The sequence below is a fragment of the Pecten maximus genome, unplaced genomic scaffold (assembly GCF_902652985.1).
Source record: "Pecten maximus unplaced genomic scaffold, xPecMax1.1, whole genome shotgun sequence".
Taxonomy (NCBI): domain Eukaryota; kingdom Metazoa; phylum Mollusca; class Bivalvia; order Pectinida; family Pectinidae; genus Pecten; species Pecten maximus.
The window spans coordinates 2240-15595 of record NW_022982849.1 but is presented as its reverse complement, the minus strand read 5'-3'; the positions used below and the strand labels follow the sequence as shown (position 1 = coordinate 15595).

Sequence of the window (13356 nt, the reverse complement as noted above, 5' to 3'; positions counted from 1 at the left end):
TAAACTCGTTTCAAATGATAAAAGGTACTTTCATGGAGCGATACTGACTTATATATATCAATGCAGCATGCAAATCTGAAATAACGAAATCAAAAATAGGATAATAATGATTACCTTCTACATTGGAACCATCACCCAGCTAAATTTCGGCCAACATTCTACTTACAAAACAAAAACAAAATAACTACAACTCTCTAAGGAAAGTGTTTCTAACAGGAAAGAACTATATGAATCCCTGTGTTTCTCACTACCCAAAGTGTTACTTTGGTTCAATCAATCAAGTTAAGGATAACTATTCAATCAGTCGAATGAAGGAAAGGTTGTCTTTTTTATCTTTTAAACAAGAAATAATAATACATACATGTGTAAATAGATCAACTGTGACATTATTTTTAATATTGATCTACAACGTACATTTACATGTGTTTACTTGGGAAAAAAAACCCAACCAAGTGACTAATTAATGAAATAACTGTACATGTACAAAGTGTAAATATTGAGCAACCGGAAGTCGAAGAGTACACGTCGGTGTACACCAATCCATTAGAGGGAAAACAACATAAATACATCTCCACAAGCTAGCTAGCTTACAACGATGTCAACTGAGAAAAATATGAGCGAAATATGAAATTGATTGCTGCCAGCTTCACATATCTAAATGACGTGGTCATGGATGTGCAGTTCTTTCCAGTGGTGTGCCATCACAGCGGCTTGACATGTTCCTATGACACACACACACACACACACACACACACATTTAAAACTGATGTGTCAATCCCCTCTCTATTTGAGACGTATGATGACCAGGGCAAATAATATCGTTTCCTTTAGATTCCACAGGCGTCTGCGTCCGGTTAATGGTTAAGATATAATAATATTGCTACTACTATACTAGTATAGAAGTAGCAATATTATGTAGTAGCAATATTATTATATCTTAACCATTAACCGGACGCAGACGCCTGTGTAGATTCCAACAATGACGACCACTTATTTTTTAAATGCATTAATTAGATGTATGATGCAATTCAAATGTCATGTCAACATGCATGGATCAATATACTCAGCACATCCATAATCAGCAGTTGTATCAATACTGATCTACCTCCACATAACCAAAAGATTACTTAATGGTAAACAGCAGTTGCCAGAGTTTTCTCTGGCTATGACACCATATATGTTAGCCCAAGTTTCCTCTGGCCCTGACACCATATATGCATGTCTGGTGGCCAGAGCGCACTACTATACGAAAATGTGGAATTATCTGACACCGTCTGGTGTCGCTTAGAATCTGGTGTAAATACAATAAAATTGGGAGTGACATAACACCTACCTTACATATATGGATAAATGAGATATTTATTTACCCAAGAACACCCATTTAGTCCCACCTAGGTGTTTTATTCCGTCCGTATAGACCCTTGCTTTACGCTAGTCAAAATTTCATACTTGACTCGACACCGTATTGCTAACTATGTAGGTAGCGGGCGGCCTAATAACCCTAATCAGTGCGCGATGGAACGAAAAGAAAAAAAATACAACATTTATTTTTATATGTTTTACTGCTTATAATTTATAAATAATGAATTTTTTAATTGAATATAACAGGTTTTGGGAAATAATAAGCTTAGTTTTCTTAATTTAAACTATGTAAGAAGAAAAACACATAATTGATATGTGGTCTTTTCGGTCCATTGCGTTCCGATTCGGGTGGTAAGTCACTAAGTCGTACTATCACTTACAAAATGGCGGGTCAACAGAATGAAATTTTGACTGACGTAAAGCAAGGGTCTATACGGACGGAATAAAACACCTAGGTCGGACTAAATGGGTGTTCTTGGGTAAATAAATATCTCATTTAACCATATATGTAAGGTAGGTGTTATGTCACTCCCGATTTTATTGTATTTACACCAGATTCTTAGCGACACCAAACGGTGTCGGATAATTCCATGTTTTCATATAGTAGTGACACTACTATTTGAAAACTTTGAATTCTCCGATACTGGCTTCAGTTTGGTGTCGCTAAGATTTTGGTGAAAACAAAATATGGCATGACAGAACACTTATCTTACTTGTGCAGATAAATAGATTATTTATTTATTCAGAAACAAGTAAGTCTCATATGGATGGTTAATTCTGTCCATTTTAAGCCCCTCAATTTACCCTACTCAAATGTTCACATTATGATAACTAGTAACCTGATTGCCTGTATGCTGGGTCATATTAAAACAAAATTACCTCATATAATTGTATTGGTATTCCAGGAGGTCACACTAAGGAAATTCTGACACTGATGAGTGGTTTGGGCGAGCATTATACTCCCAGGTACTATGTAATGGCTACCACTGACAACATGAGTGAGGGAAAGGTTCATGACTTTGAAACCAAAAGGAGCCAGGGCAATTCAAAAAATGTAAGTAAAATACAGAAATATAGGTGTTGTTTAAATATAAATTACATATTCCATAAAGGCAAACTAGACTTCTTAGAGGCAGATTTCACATTTGTTCCAAATGAATTTCTGATTTCTAGTTTATTTGGAGTGAGGCTAGGTTGCATACACCTCTAAGCCAATCAGTATTTTGCATTACAAAAATGTCATGAAAAAAATCTTTGTTTTATAGATAGTATAATTGTAAGGGTTTAGACCAATCACAGCATGCCCTGCATACACTGTTTGGTAGTCGGATATGACAAACATTACAATAAGACAGATATGAAGATCATATATGGTTAAGTTACGTCCATGGGCAGTTTGAACAAGATTAAAGAAACTTTATAGAATCTGTTCAGATTAACTAAAGAGTTAACAATATGATTAATGTCGGCAACAATTAGGTGCTGTGAAACAGCCACCTTAAGCAATCATCACCAAATTTTGCTAGAACATATTCATTCAGAATTCTCGGGAGAATCAAAATGTCGCTTATTTCTATGATAAATTCCAATGAGTTCAGGATGAGACCGGAAATAATTCTTCAAAAAATTGACAATGTTCGAGGAATACAGAAAAAGTTAACCAGCAATGGAATAGATGTCCGACAGAATCTTCAATTGAGTCTTTTCATTTTTCTTCTCTTGCTAAATTCCAACGAATCAATTCTTTGCCTAAGAAATTCCTAGGGTCTTGCCGATTCCAGTCCCTTTTACATTTCTTTTTGGCAGAATCTGTCTGTGTTTTGGCAGGCCCACGCTTTCGGCATTCAGCCATTTTATGTTGACTGATAACCCGCCCGTTGCATTGTGGGACTAATTTGCATAGAAACTTGGTCCATCAGACCATCAGAGTTTCCCTTATACTTTCATAAATACACATTTTCCTCCAGTTTTTGATTACCAATAATTTGTTAGTTATATATTAAGTCTGAACTGTAAAGAGTTCAAAATGTAAACATTTATATATACATGGGCCTTTAAAGTTATACACATGTAATGATAAAGTATTGAGGATTGTTGCAGTTATTATTAACCCCCAAAATTATAACCATTTTCATTTGTATCAATCAACAATCTATATGTTCATTCATAAAACTGCTGCTTCGTTCAAACTAAATTGTTAGTACATACAATCAAGTCACCCTTTTAATTGCTATGATTTTTGACGAGAAGAGATAAAAGTTTAAGAATGTAAGATGAGTACAAATTTAGATTTAATTACCTGGCATGCCTGTTAATAATCACGTCCATGTTGAGTAGAAATGAACTTTTTATCTCTTTATCTTACAATATGCCCATCCCCTACTTTTTAAAGTATATGTGTTGCACTCCCTCTTCCCTTGGCTTTAATTACAGGATACAGTAATACATGTATTATAATTATAAAGTTACGTTGAATGTTAATTCAGACTTGAAAATAGTTCGGGTATGATTCTAAGGATACAGGATTATAACTACAGATTCAAAACAAACAAGTAGCTCCCTAAGTATCATGTCTTCCTGGCACCTTTCATCTAAATTATTTCTGTAATGAAAACCTTAATTATAATTGACATTCATCTGGACTAGCCGCTATTGATTATCCCACAACTATATTTGTGGCCGGAATTCCTACAGCACCTCAGTGATGTTGATTTGATCTGTACCCTGATTAGCGGTCAGCCTTATTATCATACCTTTTCACCTGAGCTGATTATCTAATTGATTAAAGCACTGGATGACCTACACGAACACACAATCTAATTAAAATTAGACTTGTAATTTCTACTCCTCTACGATGCTCTACGATAGCCTTCAATACAAGTTGCAGTGTATCGTAGAGGAGTGGAAGTTACAAGTCTAAGTTTAATTAGATTGCACCAACATAGTAACTCTTAAACATGTGTCTGTTTTATTATCTATATTACCGAGTAATATAACTTATGTCTTTATATATATATATTTCAGTATGAAATCCACAAGATTCCACGTAGTCGGGAAGTAAAACAGTCGTGGATAACAACTGTTCTATCCACATTAGGTGCCACTCTGGTCTCCTTTCCACTGGTGTTTAAACTCAATCCAAACATTGTAAGTAAACTAGCTTGTATCTGATTGGTCGGATTGTCACTATTGTACAATATGTATATTATATGTGTGTTCATTACTCTATGAATATTATTAATTTAAGACAAACAAATCTTGAATTTTGACCTCCTTTTTTTGAGACATTCAAATTAAAAAGTATGAATTTTTTTTATGCCATACCGTGGCGTCTGTCGTCCGTCGTCCGTCCGTCCGTCCGTCAACAATTGACTTCTTCTTCATAACCACGGATCGGAATTTGACCAAATTTGGTCAAAAGCATCCCTGTGGGTTGGGGACTCAAAATTGTACAAATGGTGAGGCTGACCCCCCAGGGGTCTTAGGTGCGGGGCCAAAAGGGGTCAATTTGGCTAAATTAATATAAACGACTTCTCCTCTGAAACTAAGCAATGGATATCGCTCATATTCGCCTGGTAGCATTCTCTTGAGGTAGGGATTCAAAATTGTACAAATGGTTGGGCTGGTCCCCCGGGGGGCTGAGGGGCGGGGCCAAACGGGGTCAATTTGGCTAAATTGATATAAACAACTTCTCTGAAACTAAGCAATGGATATCGCTCATATTCGCCTGGTAGCATCCCCTTGGAGTAGGGATTCAAAATTGTACAAATGACGGGGCTGACCCTCCTGGGGGCTGAGGGGCGGGGCTTAAAGGGGCCAGTTTGGCTAAATTGAAATAAACAGTTTCTCCTCTGAAACTGAGCAATGGATATCGCTCATATTCGCCTGGGAGCATGCTCTTGAGGTAGAGATTCAAAATTGTACAAATGTTGGGGCTGACCCCCCCTCCCCCCTGCAAATGGTGGGGCTAACCCCCCGGGGGGCTGAGGGGCGGAGCCAAAAGGAATCAAATTTGGCTAAATTGACTTTTTTAGAATTTCAATAAAAGCAATGTTCATGTACCCATATAAAATGCTTATGATATATTGACATAGCAATACCAGTGACAAATATACTTAAGTATCATTCTTGTTTCATATCTCATGAAACCAGGTGAGCGATACAGGCCCTCTGGGCCTCTTGTTTTCTTCTGACAAATTACTTGAAAGTCAACAAAAATTCATACACCCAATTATATCTGGGTTCAGCTTTGTCATTATATTTATTTGCTGGCCAGATAAGCCTATAAACAGCCAGTGTAGATATCATTGTAGTAGCTGGTGACTACCTCAATGAACATCATACAGGAGGCCCATTGCAGGAGGGTTTGCAATAGGCCATCTTCTTGACAATACAAGCACAGAGTTCAGCCAGGTGGGGATTGAACCACACACCTTGCCTGAGACTGCCTTGGTGTGTTGCCTTACTGACTGAGCTATTGTAGCCAATGTATACATTCCTGGTCATCATGCATACAGTAATCAACAAAATTATACCTCATGTTTATAACAGTGCCTGTGATTAGCCGAAACGTGTCACCTGGCCGGGAAATAAAACATCATATTTCCCTGGAGCGCATGCCCCCATGGCCACCCTCATATTCTATGGTGCCAAGTTGTCTCCCTTCCAGTTATTTACAAATGACAGACAAACAGAAACGCAAACATTTTCGTGCAATCGAAGAAGCAGAAATAGATAAAATTCTGCAAAGCAAGAATGCTAAGAACACGAAAATATCAACAAATGTAAATGCCAACTGTTTCCAAGAGTTTTTAAAAGAAACTGACTATGACAGCTGGACTTGGACTCCTATCAATTAAGCAACTCGGATCACAGGGGTTTGTTTGGGTATCATTATTACTTATTATTATTATTGATTATTTTTTAGTAAAATAAACAATTTATGGCCCAGGATGCAGTGTAGTATGAAGGTTTAATTACCCTCAGCTCTCATATTTCCCTCAGGCAAGCACTCGGGAAATATGATACCTCTGGGTAAACAAACCTTCATATTACCCTTCATCAAATGCATAATATGAACCAGTAAAACAACGATACAGATTTAGAGGAATAACTGGTACATAGCTTTGTTGGTGCTTGTCATTTTGTGGACCAGGAAGTGGATATAAAGTAGTAGTATATATTTCTCGTGATTAGAAATCCCTGTTTGATTGACCACATCACAAAAACATCAAAAACTATAAACAATATACAACATACAAATACTGGTATTATACTGCCTGAGAAAGATGTAAGGTTTGCTATATCAACATTAGTAATTTCCTCAAATGCCACACAGGAAGCCATAGCCCTGCAATAATTACTCTAGGTCAAGATCCTATGACAGTCGATGGAACATATTCATAAACATCATTAAGTGTTAACATATTGAAGGGATTGTTTTTATAATCAGAAAGTTAAAAAGTCAAGGTCACTTTTAGTACAAATAGAAAATTGGTTTCAATTGCAGAATCTAAAAATTCAAATATCGAAAAGCACAAATGTGCACTTACAACAAGGAATTACTACCAATATTTGAATTTGATGAAACTGTAAATCTGTGCTATGTTTCCTTATTGCAAACAAGTACCTGTTTCTGATTACTTCCTTTTTATATGTATTTTATTTTTTTATATCAATACATTAGTTATGTATCTGACATTAATCTGTCCTCTTGTCCTGGACCAGAGCACTCACCAGGTGGGTGATACAGGCCCCATGGGCCTCTTGTTTTTATATCAATACATTAGTTATGTATCAGACATTAATCTGTCCTCTTGGCCTGCACCAGAGCACTCACCAGGTGGGTGATACAGGCCCCATGGGCCCTTTGTTTTTTATATCAATACATTAGTTATGTATCGGACATTAATCTGTCCTCTTGGCCTGGACCAGAGCACTCACCAGGTGAGAGGAACATGGCGTACCCAGAGAAAACCCCACATGTTTGGACAGGTGATCCAATACCTTTTCAAGCCTGAAGTTTTCTTCACTAATGAAGCTTTGATAAGCTAAAGGTGTTCTGTTAAATCATTTAGTCGAGAAATTGTGTGATCCTAAAGCGTCTGGTGATAAAAGATAGCTATGCGATTACACATACTGTAATCAGTGTCCGACGGTCCAGATAAAGTACGTAGTGGAATGTGTTATATATGTTCAGTTTTCACACCTGATTACACAGTACTTACTTTAATGATATATTAATGTTGTTTTTTAGTGTGATTATTGTCGTATAGCTTAGCATGGTTACTTGGTTGTTTTCATGTCCAACATGGACTAACGAGACACATAGACTTATGATCATAGCTGTACAAGATTTACTTCCCTGGGTACTAATTAGATAACATTTTTTTAGCCCAGCATCATCAGATGGTGTCCTATTCAAATCACCCGCATGCGTCACTGTCGTCTGTCTACCGTAAAAACTTCTTGTTATAGCTATTTCTGGAGAAGTAATGACAATTTTTTCTCAAACTTTATATGTGTGTTCCCCTTGGTCCCTTGTTGTGCCCATTTGATTTTGAGTCAGATATGGAAACAAGATGGCCATCTTTGATTTTGACCATTGAAGTTTGTTATCGCTATTCTTGAGAAGCAGCGATTTTTCTCAAACTTCACTGGCAGGTTCTCTTAAGATCTGACTTAAGTTCAAGGTCACTGGATCAGAAGCCAAGGTCATATTTTGTATTTTCTAAATGATTAACATTTTGTTGACATAATGTATCAAAGTTGTTCAGAATAAAACGAGGAGTCAACTGAAAGAAAGGCAAGGTCATGGTTTTAAAGGTCAAGGTCAAATTTTGAATCAATCCACTGATGATTGTTTTGTTAGGTCTTCATAAATCAGAGTCAGATATAATTAATTATAAACAAGGAGTCAGCTGACTTAAGGTCAAGGTCACTGGATCAAATATTATATTTTTTTACTGATAGACATTTCGTTAGCAGTTGAATCAAAGTTGTGCAGTATAAAATAAAGAGTGAACTGATCAAAGGTCAAGGGTATGGTGCCAAAGGTCAGTGTCAAATTTGGTGTTTTTCGTTGATGGACATTTTGTATAGACATTATGCCGCAAAGTCTGAATCAAATAAGGAGTCTGCTGATTAAAGGTCAAGGTGATTGGGTCAAAAGTCAAGGTCACATTTCGTCACTTTTTACTGATGAACATTTTTTTGCAGACAATATCAAGCAAAGTTAGCTAGAATTGAACATGGAGTCTGCTGACCTAAAGTCAAGGTCATTGGGTCAAAAGTCACAGTATCATTTTGTATCTTTTTACTGATGAACATTTTGTGATCAAGTTATGAAGCAAAGTTGTTCAGAATCAGACAAGGAGACAACTAACAAAATGTTGAGGTCTTGGTGTAGGGATCAAGGTAATGGGGTCAGAGGCACAGGTCACATTTTTATGTTATCAGTATACCTTATCACTGACTAACATTTTGTTATGAGATTGTGAATCAAACTTGGATGGAATTTAAACAATGTGTCCTCTTGCCGAATGTCAAAGTCACAAGGTCAAAGTTCGAAGTTGTCTGAATTGAAGAACTATAAGTCAAACCTTCACCGAACTTTGTGGAATTTTTACTGATGACATCTAGATATCCAAACACATTATTTTTTATTTTTGAAAACCATCTAAGATGGCCATCACTGCCTGTGATTGGCTAAAACATTTTGAGCCATAACTTATGTTCTATTTGAGCGCATTGAAATTAAACTTTGCAAGAGTTTTTTATTAGCTCACCTGGTCCGAAGGACCAAGGTGAGCTTATGCCATACCGTGGCGTCCGTCGTCCGTCCGTCAACAATTGACTTATTTGACTTCTTCTTCATAACCGCTGATCGGAATTTGCACAAATTTGGTCAGAAGCATCCCTATGGGTAGGGGACTCAAAATTGTACAAATGATGAGGCTGACCCCCTGGGGGCCTCTGGGGCAGGGCCAAAAGGGGTCATTTTGGCGCTATTGATATAAACGACTTCTTCTCTGAAACCAAGCAATGGCTATCACTCATATTTGCCTGGTAGCATCACTATGGGGTGGGGATTCAAAATTGTACAAATGATGGGGCTGACCCCCCAGGGGCCTGAGGGGCGGGGCCAAAATTGGTCAATTTGTTTAAACAACTTCTTCTCTGAAACTTAGCAATGGATATTACTCACATTTGTATGGTAGCATGGTTATGGGGTTGGGATTCAAAATTATACAAATGTTGGGGTTGACCCGGGCCGCCAGGGGGCTGAGGGGTGGGGCCAAAAGGGGTCAATTTGGCTAAATTATTAAACAACTTATTCTCTGAAACTGAAATGGTTTGACTGGTAGCATCCTATTGGGGTAGGAATTCAAAATTGTGTAAAGGAAGGAGCTGACCCCCAGGTGGCAGAGGGCAGGGTCACAAGGGGTCAATTAATCTAAACAAGATCTTCTCTGAAACTAAGCAATGGATATCACTCACATTTGTGTGGTAGCATCCTGATGGGGTCGCGCCAAAAGTCAATTTCATTTCATGGATTAATGCACTTTTTGGCATTTTCAGTATTAAAATAAAACCAATATACATGTACCCATATAAAATGCTTATGATATATATTGACATAGCAATACCAGTGACAAATATACTTAGGCATCATTCTTGTTTCATATCTCATGAAACCAGGTGAGCGATACAGGCCCTCTGGGCCTCTTGTTAGGGCATGCTCTAAATTTGAATAAAAAGAATTGACATTGGCAATAAAATGGCCACGATATCATAATATACTGGTCAAAATTAGATATTGTCCAGTTTCGACAAAATGGCCACAATTTTCTGGCTGATTAGCAAAAATATCTTAAGCTTTAACTTTTGTTTTATGCAGACCATTGAAATGAAATTTTGTGGAAAGTAACGGTAAAGGACATGCTCTAGATTCTAATGAATTAAATTGACATTTTTTCTGCAATATGGCTGCCATATTATTGTTTCTGAATGGTCAAAAATTAGATATTTTCCAACTTTTATGAAAATTGATATAAAGTAGATTATTACACAAGAAAGACAATAATGGCATTTATGTTCTGATTGGACAAAATGGCTGCTATTTGATGGCCTCTGATTGATTCAGTTTCAATCAGATTTTATGTTCACGTAAGTTAGGACTTATTTTTGTATTCGTAGCGAAACATTGTGGCTTATATTTAGCTTGCTTAGTGACTATTGGGTTAGTTTGGAGGCTTATGTAACAGGCCCATTACAATCATTCTTTCTGAAATAAGGATTTGTGGAATTAGAATATAGCTTTTACAGGTCAACAGTCAAGGTGTTTTGTCTTAATATAATATTAAATGTCTGCACAATAAGAAAAACTTACTAGAGCATGTAGTCCTCAAATTTGCATGTTTAGAATACACATTAGAGAAATATTGGAAAGCCACAAACCACCTTAAATATGTCCAGGAAGTGGTCTCTTATTTCAGGTGGTCTTTTGATACAGTTAACATGAATTAGGTCTGTCTACAGAGATGGTCTCTTTATATAATACAGTTGATATTATTAGTCTTTCTATACAATAGTCTCTTTATACAGTTAACATGCTGCCCTGCAGGTAGGGCGTAAGAATTGTACCTGCTGCCCCCATTGCATGATCGTAAGAGGCGACTAAATTTGGGATCTTATCTTGAAGGCTTTGGGTTCTGTCCCCTAGCTGAGACATACCAAAGTCTTTAAAAATGGTATTTGCTACTCCTGCTTAGCGCTCCGCATACAAGGAGTGGGACGACTGGTTCGCCCGTTGTCAGTATAATGTGACCGGGTGGGGTGTGCTGCTGGGTGTCTTCGGCAGTATGCTTCAGTGAGTAGCACTATAAATCGGCAAAAGTTCCGGCCTATCACAAGGAGACTTAACACGAACATACCGCAGCCTCCCAAAACACACATACGCACTCACCACACGCATGCATGTCCAACGCACGGGAGGCCGTCCTTAAATGACCTTAGCTGTTAATAGGACGTTAAACAAAATAAACCAAACTAAACCAAATATACAGTTAACACTAATTATGTATGTCGTTGATGTGGTCTTCCTACAGGGGTGGTCTTATTAAAGAGGTGGTCTCTTTATAATAGAGCTGACATTGATATGGTATTATTAAAGAGGTGAATTATTTATACAGTTGTCATTGATGTGGTCTTTCTACTTAGGTGGTCTTAATAAAGAGGTGATTTTTTTTTATAAGCTGACATGTGGTCTGTCTAGAGATCAGGTGGTCTCATTAAAGAGGTGATTTCTTTATACAGTTATTGACAGTTTAACAACTTAGAGTTGATTATAACAGATCAACCTCTAATAGCTATATAGATTTCCTTTAATGTTATTAACGTTCCTGTCTGGTTCCTGAAACAACAAAATTTCATCAATACTCTTCTTGACTTTTTCTCTGTTCATAATCATCTGTTTTGTGTCCAGGTCCTGACACCAGCAGTCGTTTATAATCACTTTTACATGATTAGCCTTAGATAGGTTCTGGGGTGGCTCAGCAAAAAACACTCATTTTAACCAGGAGACTTTGGTTGGTTACCCTAACTGAGTGTGAAAAGGGGTCATCTATCGGACCATGTGGGTTTTCTACAAGTACTCTTAAAGACCCCTCACAGGTTTCCACAAGTGTGATAGATATAACTTAATAAAATTAAACTCATTTGATAAATTTTGTGTTAAGTTTATTACGTGTACATGTATATTATTACATTACTATTCTCACCTGTTTCAGATTCTCTGTAATGGTCCAGGAACCTGTATACCAATCTGTATAGCTGGATTATTCCTTAAGGTAAAATAAACAATTAACATTGTAATATAATTCAACCCAATCTCATTTATTGGGAATTCTTTGTGAAAATCTTCAATCTAGAGATCATTAATGTGTTTTCACAAAGTTTGTTGTAAATAACTCACCGATAATTCACTGATTAATCACCACTAACTCACTGATAACTCACCAATAACTCAATGATAATTCACTGATAACTCAGCAATAATTACTCTCCAATTACTTACCGATAACTCACCAATAACTCACTGAAGACTCACCAATGACTCAACAATAATTACTCATCAATTACTCACCAATAAATCATTATAACTCACCGATAACTCACCAATGACTCAACAATAACTCACCGCTAACTCACCAATTACTCACCAATGATTCACCGCTAACTAACCAATTACTCACCAATAAATTGTGATAAGTCATTGTTGTTGACGTCATAGCGTTAGTCTGAGACTACTTTTGATGTTTCATCTAATAGTACCTCACCAATAACTCACTGCTAACTCACCAATATCTCACCGATAACTCACCAATAACTCACTGCTAACTCACCAATATCTCACCAATATCTCACCGATAACTCACCAATAACTCACTGCTAACTCACCAATAACTCACTGCTAACTCACCAATATCTCACCGATAACTCACCAATAACTCACTGCTAACTCACCAATATCTCACCAATAACTCACCAATAACTCACCAATAACTCACTGCTAACTCACCAATATCTCACCGCTTACTCACCAATAACTGCACACATATGTAGTGTAACGTTCGGTCTGTTGTCTATTTTGAACGTACTTAGTTGTCATTACTGATTGGCATTGCAATCAATTGTTAGGATTTCTTTTGTGATATGTAGTGATTGCACATTCACTATTTATAGTTCATCAGCTTAAACTTGTTGATAAATCACACCTGTATCAATCCAGCGAAATGGGGCCGAAGGGGTAAAGCTAAGAAAGCGTTTCCTTTCGTGGGCGACGTACAACATACACATGGTCGTGGTTTTTCCCAATGGATAATATTGAAATGTTTATTTAGTTTTTATTTGCTATTTGCATTAAAACCTCGCAATTAATTAAGTTAGGCAACAGGCAATATATATAGTTGTCCCAGCTGAATAAAAATAAGT

The 13356-nt window shown here is 37.0% G+C and overlaps 1 protein-coding gene across 1 annotated transcript; it reads left to right on the top strand.

Annotated features, from left to right (window-relative positions):
* The first annotated feature begins 2261 nt into the window (after window positions 1–2261).
* LOC117321039 (UDP-N-acetylglucosamine transferase subunit ALG14 homolog) lies at window positions 2262–12243 on the top strand. Its single transcript, XM_033875518.1, has 3 exons — window positions 2262–2416; window positions 4387–4509; window positions 12153–12243. Exons 1-3 carry the CDS (start codon window positions 2297–2299, stop codon window positions 12219–12221), a joined length of 312 nt encoding a protein of 103 aa, XP_033731409.1. The 5' UTR covers window positions 2262–2296; the 3' UTR covers window positions 12222–12243.
* Window positions 12244–13356: the final 1113 nt, after the last annotated feature.